The 23476-nt window shown below is 40.0% G+C and overlaps 1 protein-coding gene across 1 annotated transcript; it reads left to right on the forward strand.

Annotated features, from left to right (window-relative positions):
• The first annotated feature begins 1082 nt into the window (after window positions 1-1082).
• COCH (cochlin) lies at window positions 1083-22984 on the forward strand. The gene is made up of 11 exons (XM_086892385.1): window positions 1083-1288; window positions 1368-1412; window positions 6802-6958; window positions 13173-13306; window positions 14494-14559; window positions 15399-15443; window positions 15531-15678; window positions 16615-16718; window positions 18063-18289; window positions 19983-20499; window positions 21206-22984. Exons 1-11 carry the CDS (start codon window positions 1264-1266, stop codon window positions 21379-21381), a joined length of 1644 nt encoding a protein of 547 aa, XP_086748511.1. The 5' UTR covers window positions 1083-1263; the 3' UTR covers window positions 21382-22984.
• The last annotated feature ends 492 nt before the right edge of the window (window positions 22985-23476 follow it).

Here is a 23476-nt window from a genome sequence, read left to right on the forward strand (position 1 = left end):
ACATTAAAAAAAACCAACAAACCAAATATAGAAACCCCAACAACAGCAACAACAAAAATCCACCCTAAAGCGAGTCGCCCTGAGCAGCTGCCTCCCAAAGCCGCTCGCTCTCAGGGTTGGCTGCAACGCCCTCCAGCACTTAATTTTGTGCTCGGGCAAATCCTAATTCCTATGAAATCATAAACTTACGTTGAAGTTCATTTCGGGAACAGCTGTCCCAGCAGAAGTCAAACAGCGGATGCTGACGGCTGGCACAAAATGCGATTTTAAGGCATTCGTTATTAAAATACACTCACTTCTGCCCTCTGCCCACGATTGCCAGGTGACCTGTGCAGCGCACATCAGCTCCAGCCGGCAGCTCCGAGCTGTGTGTGCATTCAGCTGCCGAAACGGCTTAGCCTGCCAGCTGCGGGCTTGCTTTGCTTTTCGGTTGCTTGGTTGGTGCTTGTTTTGGTTTTGTTGCTTTTTCTCCCCTTTAATTTAATTTAAGAAAAGTTTTACTTGAATGAAAGGCAGGCACCTGCGGTGTTTGCGCTATCGTTTTAGACCGAACGGAAGCGATAGGCGAAACTCCGGTTCGGGTGTTTTCATCTCTTCGAACGATTGAATCAGGCTTAAATCCCCCTCTTCTCCCGCTGCTGGACCAGGTAAGGCCCGCGCAGCGGCGGCTGCCGGCTCGGCAGCTCTCGCAGGGCTCACGACAGCCCCGTCCCTTCGCTCAGGGCAGAGGTTGCGGCGAAGCAGCTTTCACCTCGCTGCTATTCCCCAGGACATCTGGAGTAAAGACTCTGCCTGACATCAGGTGTCGGAGAACCGTAGGTGGAGGGGATACCGAGGTGTGCACGGGCAAGGGCGGGAAGGCAAACCCCAAAGGCATTTCGCCGGCCACGGGGACGTCCTCACACGGCCCCCGCCCGCCGGGAGCGGCGGAGTTGCGGGCAGGGATGCGAGGGGCCGCACCGACTGCCGGGGGAAGGAGCCGGCGGGGGGCGCGGCGGGGGAGGGACGGCAGCACCTGCCGGGCCCCGCGGCGGAGCTGCCCCTGCCCAGCCCCGTGCCCTCCTTCCCTCCCGCCCGCCCCAGTGCTCATGCGCCCGCCGCAGGTTTAAAGCGGGAGCGGCGGCTGCCGCTGCCGTACGGCTCGGCGGAGGTGCGGGGCAGCGCGCAGGGCACGGTGCGGTGACCCGGCCGGCACACGCCGCTCTCCTGGGCTCGGCTCTGGGCTCTGGGCTCGGCTCTGCGGGCCCGTCCCCGTCCCCCGCCATGTGGCTCTCGGCCCTGCTCCTCGGTGGGTAGCGCGGGGAGCGGCGGGGGCCGGCGGGGCGGGCGCGGAGCAGCGCCCCGAGCCACTCCCTGTCTGTTCGCAGGCTCCCTCCTGCTCTCCGGCACCGTGCGAGGCAGCGACGGCTCGGGTGAGTTGGCCGCTGTCCCCCCGCCGCATCCCATGGGGGTTTCCCCCTCCGAGCATCTCTGCCCGGCCTGCCCCGCCCCGCCGCTTGTCCCGGCCGCGGGTCCCGGCTCGGCCCTCCCTTCCCGCATCCTCACGCCGGGATGCGGGGCGTGGAGCCGGGCAGGGGCAAGCTCAGGGGGACACGGAGCAGGTCTGGGAACGCTTCCAGACGGGGATGAGACCTTCTGGCACGGGCTGAAGCAGCGCCGTGGTGACAAGTGTCCCTATCTGGGGGAGTGACGGTAGCAAGAGTGAGTGGGAGTGTGTCTGTGTGTGTAATGAAGGTACTCGTACAGTGCTTGGCAATTTGAAGATCTCTGGCGTATTTTATACCGTGGAATCGATTAAAAACGTTTTAAACTTGCCCTGCCGTTATTTCGACCTGGAAAGCAAAAGAACAGGCTTAGGATGCCTAGCAGGGTATGGCAGGGACTGCCTGTTGCTCCATCCTGTGTTGGACTGCATCCTTGCTGCTGGAGAGCAGGCTCTCCTAAAACCAGAATAAATCCATGGGAGCCAGGAGCCACGGGAAGGAGTTGGAGAAATATGTGACAGAAGGACGCAAGCACTTTGTCTGCCCCTTTCAGTGGAACCTTTCACCAAGGGAGGATAAGAGCCTCCAGAAGAACATGTTTCCAGATGCTGGCCTGGCCTGCAGAAGGTGAGTGACCCCAGGCTTTTCTGAACGGTTGTTAATGATTTCACAGTTACTAAAAATCAGAATTTGCTGGTCATTTTGTGTTGAATCAAAGATTTGGAATTTTTTTTTGTGCTAAACTGGAAAAAGCTATCTGTTGAAGGAATGCCATGGCTAAGAAAAATAAAAACCATACAGCAGTGGAAAACCCTCTCTAACCCCAGTTCCTTTCCCTTTTTTATTTTACAGGTGCTTTATAAATGAAGTGCTGACAGTCAGGCAAGAAACAAATGAAAGTGTTCTGGAATGCTTCCTTCAGGGCTGGAGAAGCCACTGTAACCTGAAGGTATCTGGAACCAGCTTAAATAGCATTAAAAGTTTCTGTAAGACCTTGTCTCTTACCATTATTCTGAGCACCTAACTTCAGCAGCACTTGGTTATTGAAGTAGAAACTTGCCTTTGTAATAGTGCCTAAATTCTGTTGTTTAAAGTAATGAAAGGGCATTAATTTCCTCAAGAATCTACAGTATTTAAGCTCATAATGTTTGGGAAGATCCTGGAGGATCTTACAGCTTTATACTCCACTGGGACAGGCAGGAATGCTGCCAAGATCAGCAGTTCTGGCTGCCACACATGAGGCTATGCAGGTGGTGAGCACTGCCATGCCATGGCAAGAGGCCTTAGGATGAGGAGAAAAGGGCAGTTCTCACATTGAAATGAATGATATAGCCCTGACCAGGTTTCTCTAAATCCCATTGCCCTTGTCCAGATCAGGGTACGTACCAAAGATTTACATGAGTTAGTATGTAATCTGTGAATGTGTTTTCTAATATAGTATGACTAGTATGGTCTTTTTTTGTTTTTCCAGCTATCAATATTGCTTGCATAAGATAGAAAAAGCAGGCTTGTTTGAAGCCTTAAAATTAAAAATAACCTAAAATTTTTCTATTTTAAAAAAAAACCAAACTAAATACTAAAATAATAGGGAGCATAATAGAGATGTATTTCTCTATATTACAACTCATAAAGCTATCTTTCACGTAGAAGCCCCTATTTTTAATTTTGTAATAATGTACATAGGATTTATTTTTTCTTTGCATAAAATTTTCCCGAAGAAATGCACAGAAGCTTCAAGGTGAGAAAATATCAGATTTTGCCTAAGGGCTTTATTTCCTTAGAATAACTTAAAGCAGTGGCTCCTGCTAAAAGTTAAGTCAGAACTTTTATAAATTGACATAAAAGGCAGCTATTCATGGAAAACTCAGAGTACAGGGGAAGAGGCACTGAAATTATGAAAATCGATGGAATGATTGAAAACATGGTTGTTTTAATAGAGAAGTGAGTCTTTGCTATTTTTTTTCTTCTTTTTTTTTAGGTCAACAATGATGGAAGACATTCATCCCTACCCTTTAAATATGGCCTAAATCAGGAAGAATTGCAGTTTCTTTTCTTTGTAGCTTGCTTATGTAGTGTGTTTCTGTGAAGCTTGAAGGGTGTGTGTCTTGAAAGGATGGGGTGATAGTTGTTTTATTGTGGTTCTAAAGGCCTAATTGAATGTAACAGAGCATAGGTCTCACGTTTTCATCGGAGACTAGAACTGAACCCTTTCCTGTAAATTGTAAGCTTATATTTATTTCTTCCAAAATATTTGGATTTAGAGTATTGCATCACATAAATACTGAAAGAAATGCCTCCATTGCATTCTTCAATTACAGTGATTAAAACATACAGGTTTTACCTCAGTTGCTTCATATATAGACAGATGTCTTTGGCTGTTTTTGACATGTTGAAGTACCTTGGATAGACTAACAAAAACAAGCACTTCTTCAATTTCAATAGTAATATCATATATGAAATTTTTGAGAATGATGAGTGTGTAAGATGACAAAGAACGATTTTATATATTCTAGTATTCTTACCTGATTAATACATTTTCATGTTTGCAATGAAATCACGGATGATTTATGTGTGGGATGACTGATTATTAACAAACAGGGAAGAACAAAAACTACTGCAGAGCTGATATCATAAGTCTTAATTTTGGTAATCAACAAAAAAATTTGCTTTCATTTTGGTACTTCACCAAACACTTCCAATGTTAGTCTCTATTTTAGAGTTATGGCTTGGAGAAATCTACCTACAGAGAAAGCTAAAATTAAATGGTTGCTTTCAATTAACAGCATCGTTTACCTGAAAGTGTGTGTTTCTACCTCAGTGCTGAACCAGCTGAGGTAAAACTGCTAAATCCCCCAGCTACAGCATGTCAGCTCTTCAGTTCACACAGCAGCAACGTGCACCCTTCCCTTAGAAACCTACCTCTCGTGCAGACAAGGATCATGACAGTCTTTAGGCTGCCAGTACAGAAAAATCCTGTGGCTGGGCTACAATGGATTTCTGTGTTTTGATTGCCCAGGAAAACACAGAAAGATTATTTTTTCCCCTCTTCTGTGCTATGTAAAAGCCCACCACATGACAGTAATTAGTAAGTACCTGGTGATGAGGGAAATAAAGATCTCCAAGCGATAGAGGGTTTGTTAGCTAGACATGTCTAATTACTGTCTTCGTATGCACAGCCAGCCAAGGAATTCAGTCAAGAACATTGCATTAGAAATGACAGGAGTTAAAACTTCCTGTGGAGTCTTGCACTTTTAGAGGTTGGAAAAATGTTGCAAGGCGAGAGGCACAAGCAGTGCTGCAAGAGCTGAGATTGCCAGTGGAGCTTACTGCAGTTACTCCTCCAAGGATTTCCAGCCTCCCAGCTGCTGTTGGATTTTTTGATGGTCTTGCTAGGGGTCCTTTGGTGGATACTACTTGTTCAGTGCCAAGTAATTAGCAAACACACTTGTAGAACTTCCATTAAAGGATTAGGGGACTCAAACAGCAAAGCAAATCAGCTTCTTTTACCTTACCAATAATACAGCACTTTTGACAATGAAAATATGGAGCTTCTAGGTACAAGCGGTGATTCTGTTTGATTTTTCTGCCTTTTGTTTTTAAGCTAAGCACAGCTAGGATGTGAGTAGATAAGACTAAGTCTTAAAAGAAACTTCTTTAATTCTTAGAATGCTTGAGAATCAGATTAAATCACTTCAGTTCTTGCTAGGTAGACAACTTTTATTATCTTAAGAAGGGAAAAAATAAAGGAGTGCTTACTGCTTTCTTTTCTTCTTACTCTGGACTATACAGGCGGATTCAGCATATATAAGTCCCAAATTTGTGCTACCAAGTAGCAGCAAAGATTTTTCAGGAAGATGTGATTAGGTAGTTTAACATCATTTCAGCATAGCATTAATGATTATTGTATATAATTAAAACTACATGCATAATTGATGAGTGTGTATTTACGCAGTCAGAATGAACAGGCATGCTTCCCTCTGCATTTCTGGCTGCAATTGTGCTGCTTTTCAGCTCTAAAATCAGTGAGATTAGCTGCAGGTATCATCTTTTCCATCTCCTGATGAAGAACAGCATATACTCCAAGTGCTTTCATTTTTAAGCAGTTTGGGCCAGGAAACAGCCCAGGGTAAGAATGAAAACAGCAGGCAGAAAAGCAGGTGAGAGACAGATCACTGATCCCTGAAACATCCAGTCCTTGGCATATAATGCTGCGGTGCATGCATTGGTACCTTGGCCAGCCTCTGCCAGATTTCATCTTAACACTGTGCAAAGGTAGTATTCCAGGTGCATTTAGAAAAGGTTCTTGCACCTTTTGGATGCTAGGGCAAGATGTGCCTTAGGAAGTTCAGAATAAACAGCAGGGCATGGGTTAGATTTACGCTGCTGAATCGATAATGATCTAAGCTAAATCTCTAATTTGCTGTGCAACAAACCAGGGGATTGTGCTATCTTGTGTAGTAGAAGGATGGTAGTTGCCATGTAAGATAAAGACCTCTGTGTTTTCAAAAGAAAAAGCATCAGTTTGCCAAGCAAAATTGTGTACTGATGTTAATCTGTGTCTGCATACCTTCATTGCACACAGGCAAGCACAATGAAAGCTTAATGATGATAACCTGGAGAGCAGCTTCTGAAAAAAGGCAGAGTTCTACATAAAAAATGCATGTGCCTCAGATGAATAAATGACTTTTGTATCACTGTACGAATCTGACAGTCCTCTGCACAATGATAATGCTGTAAACTTCACTGTAATGAATCGATACCAATGTTCTAGGTGTTACTATGTTACCAGGGCAAGGAGAAAAACTTGGTTCCTTTGGTTTTGTTTTTTAACACTGGCCTCAGCAGGATTTATTGCAAGAGGCTAAGGGAAATGCTGCTATCAACTTGCTTCATTAATGCCACTGGAGAGAAGATTCAGAATTTCCCAAGTGACTCATAGATGTCTTATCACTGGAGATTTCTGTGTGGATGTCAGAGTGATTTAATTTCCTCCTTGGAAAGTGCCACCTGCATCTGTGGTCCATCAGCCCTCAAAGGTCTTCCCCTTGGCCTTCTGTCTCTGCAGTAAATTTACAGATGTGAATTGCTTTTCCTTGTGTAATGTTCCTTGGATGTTATTTTCATGCTGTTTGTTCATGGGAAGTTTTTTTTGTAATAACTGTACATTTGCAGGCTCCAAAGACATCTTTGTAGGCATTGTACCTAATTTCAAATTCAGACACTGCTTTAAACTTGGAAACTGTAGAAACATTAAAAAAGAAACCCCAACAACAAACCCTTAGGATTTTCAGATCAAAAATTCTTCTTTTCTCTTTAGCTTCTACTGCTATCACGTGCTTTACAAGAGGACTTGACCTTAGAAAGGGGACAGAAGATGTCCTTTGCCCAGCAAACTGTCCTCTGTGGCAATTTTATGTCTTTGGGGATGGAGTTTATGCCTCTCTTTCGAGTGTCTGTGGAGCTGCCATACACAGGTAAGTCAGATCATTGTTAATCCATGTGCCAAAGTGAGTTTATATAGTCCTTGCCACACTTACAAATCTTAGCCTTTTGATGCAATCACAGTAAAAATCTCTCTGGACTTTGGATCCTATTAACTCAATAGGAATGTCACTGGGAGAAAACAAGGGAAAAAAGAATGTCTGTGCAGCTCACAAGTTGTCAGAGCTGTGTTTGAGTGCTCCTGAAAACAGCTTTGTTAACTTTTTCCAAAACTTCCCAGCACTGGCCACAGGTGGACTTAGACTGTAAAATCACTTGTATCACCAGCAGATATGGAAGGATACAGTATAAATAGTAACTAATTGAAGAACAAAAGCAAATTCACTTTCTGACTTTCTTAAAATCTTGCATCAAACAAACTGTTTAAAAGAAATGGAGGAAAAGTGGTTACAGTATTTTATTTTTTTTTTAGCATCAAGCAACTGAAGAAAGCTTTTTCAGAACATATTGATGTGATGCTGCAGCTATTAGAGTATTTTTTATGTTCAAATACCCACAACAATAAACTTAAAATGTTGCAGAAATATAAATGGCTAGAAGATAAATGAGAAAAATAAAACTTTGTTCAGTAAATATTCATTGCTTGACAATTTAAATGCCATAAAAAAAAAAACAACATGCCAAGCATTTAAAATAATATTTAAGGGGCTGTCATTACTATATAGAATCTTATTTAAAGTGTCAATTAAAATTTTATAACTTTTAACAAGACTTCCAAAATTTGGGCTACTTGTACAGTATTTAAACTCTTAAGTAAATGAAAATGAACTTTTTTTAAAAAAAATTGACCTAAGGAGGGGTTTTGAGTAGAAATTCTGGAATTTCTCAAATGCTGTAAAAGAATCTAAGGCTAAGGTACTTTAGGAGGAGTTAGAAGGAGCTTGGGAATTTTTCTATGTGTATTTTGTTGTTAGATGGGCTTTCTTCTGATGCTTCTGTGAAAAGACTTGAAGTCTCCATTTAGTGTGTTTTAAAAGTCTTCATGGGTGTTTAAAAAACATATTACACTTTGGTTCTTCACTCTTTCCTAAAAAAAGTTTGTGAAAGAACGTCTAGATCAAATGCAGGTAGTGACTTTGGATTTGCTTTTTTAAAATTGTTTTTCTTTTTTGAACTGAGGAAAACTGAGATTTCTTCCCATTGTCTTCTTTTTTTCTTTTTTTTCCTGGGGCAATATTTGTACTTACTGATGTAGCCATTTATTTTAACATTCAATTTCTTGCCAAAGATGTCTTTAAAAAGAAAAAAAATTCTTGCTGTCAGGACCTTTTTCTAAAGACGTTATAAGATTTGAACATTTTGAAAAGACACAGAAGTTCCTGACCAGTTCAACTAGGCAGTGTTTTTGTACCTCCCATGCCAGGGCTGTCTGTGGCTGGCTGTTAGCAAAGTCCCACCACAAAAGCTGCTGGGGCTCAGTTCTGTCACAGCTGGGAAACACTTCTTAAAAAGTAAAAGGTACAAGAAATGGAAGATGCATATTTCTTTCCAGGATTTGCATAGTCTTCACCTAGATAAGATAGCACAAGCTTTATTTTATTATACTTCACTTAGCTCTGCACTGAAGTCTGTACCTTATAAGCTATGTGTACTATTGTTCTCCAGCCTAGAAGCATGAGACTATAGAAAAATCCATACTTTTTCTATAGTAAGAGTCAACATAAATTGTACTACTTGTGAAATATGCAACGCTTTTTGTAAAACCTGCATCTAACAGTCTCTCTCCACAGACACTGTGAGAATAATGAGGGCTCTAACAGCGATAAAGGGATTAAAATATACTCACCGTTGTAATCTGTCTTCCAGATTGGAGTTACGTTAATCTTGTTCAAGTCTCTGAGTATGAAAGGTGTTTTGAAAAAGCAGACTTAAGGTGAAAGATTATCTGTTTAGGAGAACTGCTGTTTCTGAAGACTGCCTTTAAGTTGAGGACTATTAATTTAGCTGGCCTTTCACACTCAGAACAGAAGTTGGTACGTGAGAACATTTTGGTGGCTTTGCTGCAACTGTTAACAGCCATAACTAGTCCTGGCAGAAAGGATTGATGCATGGAGGAGAGGCAATAGCTGATTAGTTCTCAGCTAATTTCAGTGCAGGCTGCAAAGCCCAACAAAAACATAGACAATACTTGCTCCTTCTTGCCCTGTGTTGTAATGTATGAATCCATATTGGTGTGAAAGAAGCTTCAAGACAATATTCCCAACAGGTGATTGTAGTTTGATGTTATTGTGGTGAAAGTAGATCTGTGCTTTGAAAATTCTGTAAATTTCTTCCAGATAACTGAGCTAGCCACTTGTTTCGAACCAGGTGTGCCCTCCATTTCACTGCCTGGTGAATGCAGATAGCTCTGCACCTTTGGCACTGTTGGGTCCTGGCCCTGTGTCACCTACCATGTGTCAGACAACCACCCAGCATTTCAGGAAACATCAGTCGTGGGAGCAGGGCTTGTTTAGGTTTTTAAACTGAAAATGGTTGTGTGAGCATGGATCTCTTCCCCCTTCCACATACACTTCAGTTTGCCTGCTGGGTCTATACTGAGGCTGGATTCCTTAATTTTATATAAATCAAATAATGTTTAGTCCTATGAGTAGTTCCATTACTGTGAGGCAGTTATTAAGGCGAGAAAATACCATGTAATACATAAAAAATATTACCAGAATTCAGCTACAAGTAATTCTGTGTACTACAGATGAATAATCTTTCTGCCTGTTTTAGCTTGTTGTATTTGGCTTTTTCTCTCATTTTATGTGTAATTACTCTCAGGAAACAAAATATTTATATAATATTATTCTTTTTCTGGGCAGAAGGATAAAAGATTTATTTGTTGAGGGAAGAATGGAGAACCTCCTACCAGGCTGACACTATGTAGGCATGGAGAACTGAGTTAAACTACCACTGAGTGATTAATTGGATTAATAACTAGAAGGTCAAATGAAGGACTAGGTTCTCAGCTTGTGCAGTTCTGTTGTAGTGCCAATTCTACTAAATGGAGACCTAGCCCAATGCAGTAGTATTTAGATGTTAAATAGGCAGGTAAACCTTTTCATAACCTTTCTAACTAGTAACAGGGTGAAACCAGTCCTCATTAAGCACTGGGGTTCCAGAACTCAAAGCATATCATGGTACTACTGAGCTGGCTACAAAGTGCCCATAAACACCAATTGCACCTGAGCTGCCCCCGTGTTTGCTAGAAGAATAATGACAAAAATGTTGTCTGGCCAAAGGGATTTCTGAGCAGCTGTAGATCCCTGGGAAATGTTGGTATCATGCCTGCTTTTGCTGCTGAGCTTCTTTCCTGCCAAAAGCAGTAGGGGTGCAGAAAATGAAAGAAAGAACACAGCATAGGGGCCCAGAGGATGCTGGCATGAAATCCTGAGCAGCTCCGTATCAGTGATTGATGGCAATCAGGCAGCAGCAGGAGACCAGTTTGGAGATGGGGAGGATAATTCTTGGGGTGATGGAGAAAGGCTCATTTGGAAGGAGTTGGGAGATGGTGATAGGAGGAAAGATGGAAATTCAAGTGATTCAGCTGTCTTGTCTAAAGTCACTGAGGATAAACTGTCAGCAGTTAAATCTATAAGGCTCACCTCCCATGGCCAGAAGACTTTCTTTTTTTGTCTAGGTATCAATTTTGATGTGTAGATTCCTTAAGAAGTTCATTCAAAATTCAGCAACACCCTGTATCTATTTCTCCAAGAGTGCAAATGAACAATTCTTGCACATTGAGGAAGTGCATGGGGATCTTAAAAAGTTTCCATTTAATTTGGTGATTTACCTCAATTCAGTTCAATTTTAAAGTATGTTTTAGCTGAAATTCCTGTATTTTATGAGACCTTTCTGCTACCCTTGGCTGGTATACTTTCTTCATGAGCTGTTGTGCAGACAGGTACTGGATTACTGCCTTGTGCATCTGCTTTTCTCTTTGTGTCCATTTTTGAGTGAAAAATACCATTTAGGTATAAATTTAGGTCATTATTAACAAGCTAGGCAAGAGAATGGACTGACAGCTTTTACATAAAGTCCCTGTTAAGCAGCACTGGCAGTAGCATATAACATAATGAGCAGGGAAGTGAAAGCTGTTCCTGGAAAATCTGCTGAGTTCCAGTTTAATCAAAACAGCCATGGCATGCAAGTCAGTCACACAGGAGCAAAGCACAGCAGTGAAAAGCAAAGCAGATTGCAGAGATATAAGTCATTCTGAGGAATGCATAGGCACTTCTTCACTCTTTAAAAACCATTGCAAGACCCACAGAGGATAAATCTTGCTTTAAAAGTCAATCATAAATCATTGCCAGAAGAAATTTCCCAATCTGGTTCAGAACACCAAGGTGGGCTGGCAATATATGGTTTGTTCCACTTCAGCATATATAAACGTGCACTCTGAGTAGATTCACCTGAAGAAACATCCCAGGGGAAACTGATCAGATTGTAAAAGATGACCTTAAACTGTTAACTCACCTATGGAACAAAATGGCAAGAAAGAAGGAATAACTTTCATAAGGCTACAGGTCATGTTACATCCACATCTAGTATCAGCCCCCACTTGCATTAAGAATAGCAGTGCTGTTGTACAGAGGGAGTGTATCTCCAGAAGGCAGTATGGAGCTTGTGCTCAAAAACAGAATCAAATGTTTTCAACAAATAGATAAGGAGAATGTAAATCTACGCCAGCATCACTGTAAAGCTTCCAGATTCAGTGGAGACTAGGTAGACTAGTATTTTTCCTCCAGAATTTTCAATGGAATTTAATTGATTGTTATTGTTGCAATTAAAATGTAAAGACCAATAGACAAAATGGAGCTACGTAGACAACATTGATCACAGTGTGCCTATAATAAGCTTAAATCATTGTTTCCAGGAATACTTCTTAGGCTGAGCTTTCAATCTGAATGTTTTTCTTGAGTTCAGTTCAGCAAAGCTGTGAGTCCACAGCCAAGAAAGTGGTAAGCCATACTGAGCTCTTCTTAGGAGTTAATATGGGCATGGATCAGGTTTGCTGATGTTAGCCCAAAGTATCTTCACTAAAATTACAAGTACAGACTTAAAATAGAAACTGTTCCAATTAAACACCTTCTATTTGACACATTTCCTTATCCATTAAGACTGAGACACTAGTGAAGGCTTGAATGCCTAAGAGAACCAGGTACTGGAGAAGAAATTTATATTCTAAGTACATTTACGTGTCATTTTTCTCAAAGATAATTCAGACTTCCTGGATTTTCCTGTCATGTAAAACTAACCAGATAATGGCTCTTGTCTGATTTTTCTCTCACTGTTTTTTGAAGAACTATAAGGTGCTGTTTGTATTTGCCATCTTTATAATCTGATTTTAAATTCATTTAAGGTAACCTTACTAAAGCTCCTTTGTCTATATACTCTATAAATTATTTCTAGATGAGAATATATTTGTATATTTTGAAACTGTTCCAGGCTACAAGAACTAAATATATATAATCACAGTTCAATTTAGAAATTCAAGTCACATCCATGAAGAATTAATGTCTTTTAACAGCAATCTACATAGAATTTTATATGGAAGTTGCCTTTGCCACAGATATCCAGATCTCCTATTATCAGAAACATATGTAAAGCTTTCTAAACTCTGGCCTTGATTATTCTACTTTCATAATATGTTAGATTAGGCCAGGTTGTCTTTTCAAGCAGAAAATCAAACAGAATCAAAAAGTAAATACAAAGGCACACATTGCTGTGTTTAATTAGTGATTATGATAAATGATTGCTTGTCTCCCACAGAACTGTACCTACCCATGCACTACAAGGCACCAAGTTTTGCTCCCTCTTAGAGAAGTTCAACTTTGACTTTTGGCCTCTGAAAATAATAACTGTTCTTTTAGTAGCACACAAAAAAAGATCTGACAGTTTTGATGCTTCTTACTGTCACTTAAGAATTTATATGGCCAGAAGCATCACTGTTCTGCATTAGACTAAATGATGGAATTTTAGGCTTTCCTGACTTCTTTTTTTTTTTTTTTTAATAAATCTGTGTGATGCTCTGTGGAATAGTTTCTTCTAAAGTCTTTTCAGCAGCTTACAGATTGTTCAACTGTCTGCCTCTATTGCATCTTTTTGAGAAGGCTGGTGACAAAAATGGTGGTTCTAATGACCTGTATTGCATTTTCTTGTGACTAAAATGTCTGATTTATACCAACTCTTCTTGAACCTTAGTGGGGTGATTACCAACACAGGAGGAGCTGTAAGGGTACGGACTCTCCCAGGACAGGAAAGCTACCCTGCTGTAAATGCCAATGGGATCCAGTCTCAGGTGCTCTCTAGATGGGCTTCATCTTTCTCAGTGACTGGTAGGTGGATCATACTTACTGTTTTGCAAACCATACTTGAAGCCCTGGCAGAACTGTAGGACACTTCCTCTGTATGTATGTATTTATGAATCATAAAGAAAGTGAATCGGATGAGTAGCAACAGAAGTTTTCATTTCTAATTCATCATTTTAACGTCATTTTTCCTCGATTACCTAAAGAGAAACTATTCCAGCCAGAGTAGCTAGTCTGTAACAGAAGCTGACACATAAAAATGGATCAGTTATTCAGAATATAATGACATGATAGCAGGCAGCTGACAGTTCTGTGCCAGTTTAAGCTGACCAAAGTCAATGCTTCGATCCTGCCATTGCAGTCCAGTACTCCTGCCACTTCCAGACATTTAGTTTTATCCCTTCTCTCCCTCTGCCTGCATTTGTGCAGGCAACAGTACTTTGTCAGGCCCTTGGAATACCTCGTGCAGCATTCCATGCAAAGAGAATACTGACCCTCCAAAAATAGCAGTGACATCAATTTATGTATGATGTGATCACTAAGCTACAGTGCAACGTAGTGGTTTTGTCCAGAAGTTTTTGTCCTCATAGCTGAGGTAGTTCTTAATTATTAATTGCCTAATTGCAAACCAGTTGTCATGCCTTGCCACTCAGGTGAGGCTAAACCACCCTCAAAAAACATAATGCAGGAACATATTGGTTGTATATGTTGTTGTGGTTTCAAAAACTTTGAAGTGTGTTTGCTGGTATAAAAAGTTTATGAAGCAGATCTCTATGATGTGTTTTTACTGTTCACACAGTTAAAATTTAGCCTACTATCTCTAAGTTACTAGTAGTCCTTGTGTAGTATCCATTGCAAGTTGCTAGCTGAGAACTTGGAATTACAGGTGCTTTTGGGGAGGGTGAAAGTCAAATCCAGTTCTCCAGATCAAGTCCTCACTTTATCTGCTAGAAATACTGGTTACTACAGCTCAACACCTCTCATCAGATATATATGCTCATCATCTGCTGTAGTTGCAAATGCAGAAGTTAATTACCTGTAAAATTAGGACTGCAATACTGGATTACAGCAAAAGTTTGTCCAGGGTCATAGCCTACTGCCAGAGTAGCTAATGGCAGGTAACAAAGAAAGGTTATTGCAAGTACAGTAATTCTTCAAGCACTTGTAACTTCATCTAAATACACTAAAATCCAGCAAAACTATTGTTATTTTAGCAGGTACCAAGAGCACAGCACTTGAAGCAGTTGGACGATCGGTGTCAACAGCACGTCCTTCTACAGGTACACGATCCCTGCAGCAAGGGAAGCCCCTTGAGGTGTGAGACATGGCAGTGTGCGAGTCCCTGGCTAAAGTAACATGTTTCATGGGATTCATCTATTTTTAAAGAAGAAAAACAGATGCAGCATCTGGTTTTGCAGAGTATCTTTCACTAGGAAAAAAGAGGAATCATATGGAGATTAGTGAGGTCAGAATCAATGTTCATGCAAATGAAAAAAAAACTGGAATGATTTTTGAAAAGTAATATAGATAAAACAAAGGGAGGTAGGAGTTCATGAGCTCATGTGATGTTCATCCTTTTTAAGTGATGGAGAAGACAGAGTTAATGCATTCCTTCTTACAGAACTACTGAACAACTGAGTGCTGTCTGGACATGCACAGCAGAAATTAGTTGTTATGTGAATTTCACCACAGAAAATGCTGCATTAAACCATTTTTAATTTAAAGTGCTATATAAACAGTGGATTTGGATGTTGTTTATAGACCACCTGGTTTGCAGTTTAAGTCATGGTTTGCTTCCAAACCATTAAAACTCCATTATACAGCAGGGTTGCTAACTGAGAAACAGTAGCACTTGGGAAGGCAAGGTACAGAAATCCACCCGGTTTTGTACAACTCAGTAATCAGTCAGACAGGTGTAGAAAAGAAAGTTAAGCTGTTTCATTTGAAAAAGAATATTCTCCAAGGAGGAAAGCAGTAGTAGCAGAAGTTTAAACTGATTGACAATTCCTACTGCAGATAGATTGCACTGTAATTTTTGGAGTCAGAGCCTTTTCTGGTTTACTTCAGCCCATTCATCTTCTTTGTTCTTAAATGATCCATGCTGGTTTTTTCATCAAAGGTAAAAGACCTAAGAAGACTCTTGATAAAAAGGCTGGAAACAAAGGTAAGAACACACAGATTTAACTTTTGCAAAGCAGAATCCAAGTGTTTATTTGGTGTTAGTAAGTCTAATTATTTTGGATGTTCACAGACTGTAAAGCTGACATTGCATTTCTCATTGATGGAAGCTACAACATTGGCCAACGAAGGTTTAACTTGCAGAAAAACTTTGTTGGAAAAGTAGCTGTAATGTTGGGAATTGGAACAGAAGGGCCTCATGTTGGAGTTGTCCAGGCCAGGTAAGAACAGATCTACACAAAATATAATGCAGTAATTTATAAGAGAAATCAATTAACATATCACTTCTCATTTTGCAGAACAATATCACTCAATAATGGCTGATGAATAGCAAGGGAAAGAAACTCTTGAGCTGTAGCATGGTTTGCTCTGTGCCATATGGAGGTGTGCATGTGAGAGGACATGACAAATATGAACATCTTCTGTCTCTGATATTTGATATTTGACTAGAGAGCAGCTGGACTTTTCACAGCCCCTCTGCTGCAGCTTTGCATCTCATCTTCATAGAACAACAGTAAACACCCTGCAAAGGAGAGATGCCAGTTTCTAAAAATTGTAGAGAGAGAATATCCCTAATGGCTATGTATGTGTACAAAACAAAAGCCTGCTCATACCAACTGATAAAAATTACAGCTGATATTTTTCAAATTGTAACTGGTCATTTGTTTTTGCTTTCTATTGTAAATTAAAAATGAAATCTGGACACAGAATACTTAAAGTCTTTAATTTCTTAGTCAGTAGCTAGCATACCCTGAGCTTCTCAAATCAAAAAACTCAAACCTCATTTTGCAGGAATTTTTTATAAGGAAGGTATTAGTCACAAAAACAGTAGAAGACCTGCCAATCTTTAATTACACAGATGCATTTGGTTTAATATCTGGTATGTTCATTTTTTTTCTTTATGTATTTTCAATGTAATGTTTTCAGCTGTTTAATAATCATGAGAATCAGGCTGTCCTTAATTTACCCATTCAGGTAGGTAACTCCTCTTGCCAAGGATTGCAAGACTTACTAAGCAAGGAGCATACTCACATTTTAGTATTAAAATCCAGAGAAGAATATATATTATCAGGAGCAAAATTTATTCCAAGTGTGTTTTCCCTTGCTAATGCCAGTATGAAAAGTGAACCTTATTACTCTCTTTTATTTTTCCACAGTGAACATCCAAAAATTGAATTCTATCTGAAAAACTATACTGCTGCAAAAGAAGTTTTGTTTGCCATAAAGGAATTAGGGTTCAGAGGAGGCAATTCCAATACAGGTGAGTTCATATTCCCCCTAAAACAGAAATCACTTCTTTATGTATTTTTATATATGTATGTTTATGTGTGTAGGTAAATGTTGAAGTTCTTATAATTCACATAGGTCAGAAAGTGTTTTAGATGCCAGACTTACCTTAATCAGGCTCAGTGATTTTCCACTAGAACATTGCTGCATCTCACATTTAATTTCTAGAAGTTCAGTGTGATTATTACACATTTTATTAGAACCAAGTGTTTATACTTGTATAAATGCTTCCTGCATTTCAACAGTAATTGACTTTTCACTAGTAACAGATATCTTGAACCAAATTCATAAAAGACTTAGTGTTTCTTTCTTGTTGGGTGGCTAATTAAAGAATTAGACTAAGAGTAAGTGGTTGTGAGAAGACATTGTGGTTTAGCCCCATCCAGCAACCAAGCCCCATGCAGCTGCTGACTCACTTTCCCCTAGTGGGATGGGGGAACAACTGGGAAGAGGAAAATGAGAAAAACTGTAGATTGAGAGAAGGACAATTCATTAGAGAAACCAAAAGTCTCTCACACAAGCACAGCAAAACAAGGAATTCATTCACCATGTCCCATGGGTAAGCAGGTGTTCAGCCTTCCCAAAAAAACAAGGCTCCAGCTCACATAGCAGTCCATGCCAATGCTCCAAATGTCCCCTCACCCTCATTCTTCTTCCCACAGCTGTATATGCTGACCATGACACCACATGGTGTGGAATATACCTGTGTGGTCAGTTGGGGTCAGCTGTCCTGGCTGTGCACCCCCCGCCTTCTCACAGGCAGGGTGGCACATGAAGCAGAAAAGGCCTTGGACTGTGCAAGAGCTGCTCAATAATAGCAAAAGGGTCCCTCTATTATCAACAGTTTTCCACACAAATCCAAAACTCAGTCCCTGCTAGCTAATCTGAAGAAAATGAATTATCACAGACAAAACTAGCCAGACATTGAAACTAAGCATCTAATGACATTGTACTTCACAAGCTAAATTTAGGTAGCTCCTGAACTTTCTTCCTTCCAATCCAATTGGCAGGTACTAAAATTCCTACTTCCTAATAGAAAACTAGACCCTTCAGCAAAAAAAGGTCTCAGGGAATTCTACCTCAACTTCATCTGTGGGGTTTTTTTTGGCGGGGGGAGGTGTGTTGACTTGGGGTGATTCGTTTTTAACTTAGAGGTTGCCCAAGCTTCATTATTATCAAATTTCCTGGGGCACCAGTTTGATGCTTAGTCCTGTAGTTATAACATAAATCCTGCACAGTTTCAGATGGGAAGCTGATCCCAGAATGTACCATCACTGTATGCATTATTTCTTCATTTTATTTTCCTGTTCAAAACAAGGGAAAGCTTTGAAGTACACAGCTCAGAAATTCTTCTCTTTGGAAAACGGAGCACGGAAGGGGATTCCCAAGATCATTGTAGTGTTTCTGGATGGCTGGCCCTCAGATGATCTAGAAGAAGCTGGTATAGTGGCCAGAGAATTTGGAGTCAACGTGTTCATTGTGTCTGTAGCAAAACCCACAGCAGAGGAGCTGGGAATGGTACAAGACATTGGTTTTGTTGACAAAGTAAGAAAGAATTAGTTGGTTTTCAATCATGAATATCATTCTGGAGAATTTGAACTAATGAACTAATATATGTATATATATAATAACCCATACAGATGTATAGACATAAAAATATTCTCTCAAACCAGCTGATTGAATTATCCCTGCTCCTAAGAGTTTTAATAGACTAGCAGAAGGAAGGTTAAAGAAATAATGGACATTTTTTCCTGCTGAAGGGGCCACACAAAGGTACCATTGTCCTCCCAGTTCAGAAACTTGGCTAAGCTGTAGCTCCTGGAATTTGTAATTGCATGAAGACTCTCCTATCTCCTATCTGAAAATTCCCCTATCTCAGGCATGATTGAATGTGCCAAAGCAATGAAATGCTGATGTGATACATTCTCTCTCCCAAAAGGGCAGACAGGGAGGTGCTTATTTCTTACCTGCTCTGTGGATAATTATTTACTTACTTTCACTACTAAGTGGACAGAAAATATGGAAAAGCATGTTCTATCAAGTCTGTGTACAAGACTTGTACGCAGAGTTTTGGATCTTGCTCCTTTTGAGTTAGAGCAGGAATTCAAACACCAATAACCTACTCTCACATGAGCTTTCTGATCAGTAGGTCTTCACTTACCCTGCAGTGAGGAAACAGGTCATTTTCCACAGGGAGGTTGTTAATGTCTAATTTCAGCAGAAATGGCACAAACAGAACAAAGCTCTGCTTCTTCTAGGGACAAGATACCTAACTGCTGATCCCAGAGGTATTGCAGACAGGTCCAACCCTTATGAACTTACAGAAGCAACAGAGAGTGGTTTGGGTTGGAAAGGACTGTGAAGGTCATCCAGTTCCTACCCCCTTGCCATGGACAGGGACACCAACCACTAGAGTAGGTAGCTAAAGCTTGGCCTGGAACACTTTTGGGGATGAGGCATCCAGTACTCGGAGTAAACTGTCCCAGTGCCTCACCATCCTCACAGTAAAGAATTTTCTACTAACATCTAATCTAGATCTCTCCTCTTTTAGGTGATCTCTTTCCCTCGTACTATCACTGTCTACCCCTGTAGAGGCACAAAAAGACATGACCTTAAGTGGCTGAGGCCTGTCCTCCCTTCTGCATTTTAATCTTAGCCAGATTAGTTGGAGAGCTGATTTTGAATTTAACCCCTTTCTCAGTTGTCTTGTACTTTATATGCATCTGATGGAAGCTAGGGCAAAAGAAAGTTTACTCTGAATGATCTGGAGCTATATTTCTACCCAATTCTGTGTTTGTGACACATTATAGATTAAAAATCCAAAAGTCTCACCAAGTTCAAAGGGAAAACAAAGGCTAATTTTCAGTGTATAAGCAAAATAGAGAAATTTCAATCCTTTGGCTATTTAGTACCATGACTTAGTTCACATACATAAAACAAAATTACAATTTTCAACTCTTGCACTTCTTGTGAATAAAGCTATATTATTTGAAAACTTTCAGAGCCTGGGGGGCAGGTTGGCTTTATTACTGGATAAAATAAGCTGTGCTACATCTTTCACTGACTTTGAGTGCAGATGTTTCAGTTTCTTTAAAGAGAAGCACACAAAAACCCATCTTAAGCTCCCACCACGAGGCTTCATTTCTAACCTGCTTTTGTAAGAAAAATCATCGGTGTCTGAGTATTATCCATTCCACTGCTCTGCTGGCATTCACCCATTCCGTTTGTTTTCAAACAGGCTGTCTGTCGAAACAATGGCTTCTTCTCCTACCAAATGCCTACCTGGTTTGGTACTACCAAATATGTAAAACCTCTTGTCCAAAAACTGTGCTCACACGAGCAGATGTTGTGTAGCAAGACTTGCTACAACTCCGTCAACATTGGCTTCCTGATCGACGGCTCCAGCAGCGTTGGGGAGAGCAACTTCCGCCTCATGCTTGAGTTTGTGAGCAATGTGGCAAAAGCTTTTGAGATCTCTGACATTGGCTCCAAGGTGGCAGCCGTGCAGTTCACCTACAGCCAGAGAAGCGAGTTCAGCTTTACAGACTACGTCACTAAGGAGAAGGTGCTCTCGGCCATCCGCAACATCCGCTACATGAGCGGGGGCACTGCTACTGGCGATGCCATTTCTTTCATAACCACGCATGTCTTTGGGCCAGTGAAAGATGGACCCAACAAGAATTTCCTCATTGTTCTGACTGATGGTCAGTCTTATGATGATGTCAGAGGACCTGCTGCAGCTGCACAAAAAGCAGGTAAATTACATATTTTGAAAAGCGGTGAACGTTGATCCATCCTACTTCTGCTGTGCTACAAATGTTAAGATTTTAAAGTTTTCAGAGTATCATACTTGCTTTGAACTCAGCAAAATGTAAGGCCCTAGGAACTGTTATCCATTAGGGTGGAAAAAAACCCCAGCAACCAGTATTACAGAGCCAGGTTTGACTACACTGATTTATGGCAGCTTAGGGATATATATATCTATATATATACACCCAGTCTAATTTCCCTAAACAGTAGAGTAGGAGTAACGAGCCAAGTGGCTCCATCATCATCTAGGAAGGGAATAAGCAGTTGTGGCCAAAAAACTCATTGGGCTAATGATGCTTGAAATGTAAGTATATAAAGGCACTAAGTATACACAAAGGAACCAAACTTACTTTCAAAATCATTTTACACAGCACTACTTGTTTTTCAAGACTGACACTGTAACTGCTACACTCCTATGTGTCACTACAAGAACAACTCAGACATCAGCTCTTATGATATCTCATATTTCCTTCGGGATTTTTCCTCAGACAAATCTAATTCCTGGTATTTAGTGGCAAAAGTTAATTATCTTTGACAGACTGCAGGTGTTGAAACATGCTTTTCAAATCCACATTGATTCATTAATGTATAAATGGCTGGTTTTCTTGTATCCACAGGCAAAATGGTGTCTTTTTTATTTCCTTTTTGTAGGAATAACAGTCTTCTCTGTTGGCATTGCCTGGGCACCTCTGGATGATCTGAAAGACATGGCTTCTGAACCAAGAGAATCTCATACTTTCTTCACCAGAGAGTTCACAGGATTGGAGCCGATGGTTCCTGATATTATTAGAGGCATCTGTAAAGATTTTTTGGACTCTAAGCAATAAAAAAATCTGCTGTTCACTACCACTATTTGAAACTAAAAATCATGAAATTGAAATAGTCCCTCTAAAGTACAGATGTTTTATTCTTATAATATACTATCATAATACAAAGGAAGAAGGGCTAGTTTTTGTTTGTATAATCAGTCAAAGATTCTTGTGAGCTTGTTAGAAGTTGTACTTGATACTGAAGTGCAGAATTTGGCCAACAGTTAATATTTTCAACAAGCATATAGCATCCCGAAGTTTAAAGCTTCGCATATCGTGCACTTAAGAATAGCAGATACTCAGAGGAAATAATACAGCTCTGACATTTTTTTCTGACAGTTGCTAGATGCCTTCTTATGAGTTAAAAATAATATAACTCTAAATACAAGGTATTACCTTCTATAAGCTTTCTGTAGCTTAAAATTCCATATCTTTTCAAAAGGGTTCTGCTGATAACATGAAGTACTTTCAGCGCTCCTCTTGTGCAACATCCATTATTGTCAGGCAGCTTAAGAGAAGATAAGGCAGATTGTAGCTGAAAGTCTATTTTTACTAGTTGGGGTTTTGCTGGATCTGGTTGGCAAATTTTACATCAAAAGTAATTTAACTTCTACGTACAGATTTCTGTGGATCTATTTGGTCGGTTCTTTTGGCACAGAATTCTAAAGGTATTTAAGGCACAGTAGTTTTTGAGGATCTGGATCCTAACTTATTAGCTACTACTGCTGCTTTCTGCACCATGAAGTCAGCAGTGATATTCCAAATATAACTGACAACTCGGTATTTCCTGTCTGCTGCCTTCTACTGTCTTGATTTGATAAAGTTGTTATTGGCCAGATAGTTAGAGACAGGAATCTTGGGCCAAGAGATTAAATTAGACCACACAGTGGGAACTGAAAGCGCTCAAACTCAAGTCCAGAGGCATCTCAAACCCTTAAACCTAACGGATTTATATCAGATTACATGGTCAGGAAAGAAGGGAGTAGGCAGACATATTAAGTGGGATTTAGTAGTTCATAGAATAACAATTTCATAATGGTAGTAAAAACATCTTTATAGATGTGTGAGGTTTTCTGAAGATAAAATAATGGTTTTCTTGAAAAAGGCTTTAATTTGATTACATACCTAGTAATGTTGATATAATTACATGCACACACATGTGGTCAAAATGATGTGATATTCACCAAGTTATCCCAGAGTCCTGGTGTGAATAATATATTCCAAATATTCTTTAGCAAATAAAGGGGGGTTTGCAAATAAAATGTATAGTAAAAAACAAAACAGCACTTTCCCTGTCTATCTGGGATTTCCCTTTTTTCCTCTCCCCCACTATTGACTGTAAGATTTCTAGTAGTTATGGAGTGGCACAGAAAGGATTGTATTCATTGGGCTTTTGCTGTGCACTTTTTAATAACTTATAACTGGCTATGTACTACTCTAAACATAAATGGCAAAGATGCCTTGTATTTTTCTAGTAATTGTTATCCTTAATTTTGTTATGTGTTTATAGATAAGAGTATTAAGCTTTTGCTGTATAAATTCATATGCTGTATCAACTTTGTGCAAAAATTTAACTAATTTAGTTTATAAACTTTTTATAGAAATACATACTGCAAGAAAACTGGGACTGCTGCTCTCTGTTTTCATATCTCATCACACAGAAGTCATTTTATGATGAACCTCGTATAGGATAGCTTGAGTAAGTTGCATGTTATGCTTCCTAACTATTATCTTAAAACCCAAGTCATTCTCAAATAATAAGGGTATTATTTTTACAAATATTTTAATTTGAATGAGTCAATATCAAAATTTTAGTCATTGTTCATATTAGGTATGGTGCTAGTTAAATCATCTGAATATAAATTGTGTGCTGGCTGATAGAACCATGTTTTCCCTCCTACTTTGCTTTTACTCTTGCAAAGAAATAGGCAGCTTTAATTCACATCAGTCATTCATCAGGCAAAAAGCAGGTTTACATCCCCAGGACACTGAAAGCTGCAGAGATAAGTGTCCACATATTTCCATTTCACAGGAATGGAGGTGCTTCATACGCTCCTCTTGCTCTCAGACAGGGAGTATAGAAAATACTTTTTAAAGATATAATGTTTATGTA

The sequence above is a fragment of the Cyanistes caeruleus genome, chromosome 6, assembly GCF_971803275.1.
Source record: "Cyanistes caeruleus chromosome 6, bCyaCae1.hap1.1, whole genome shotgun sequence".
Classification (NCBI taxonomy): domain Eukaryota; kingdom Metazoa; phylum Chordata; class Aves; order Passeriformes; family Paridae; genus Cyanistes; species Cyanistes caeruleus.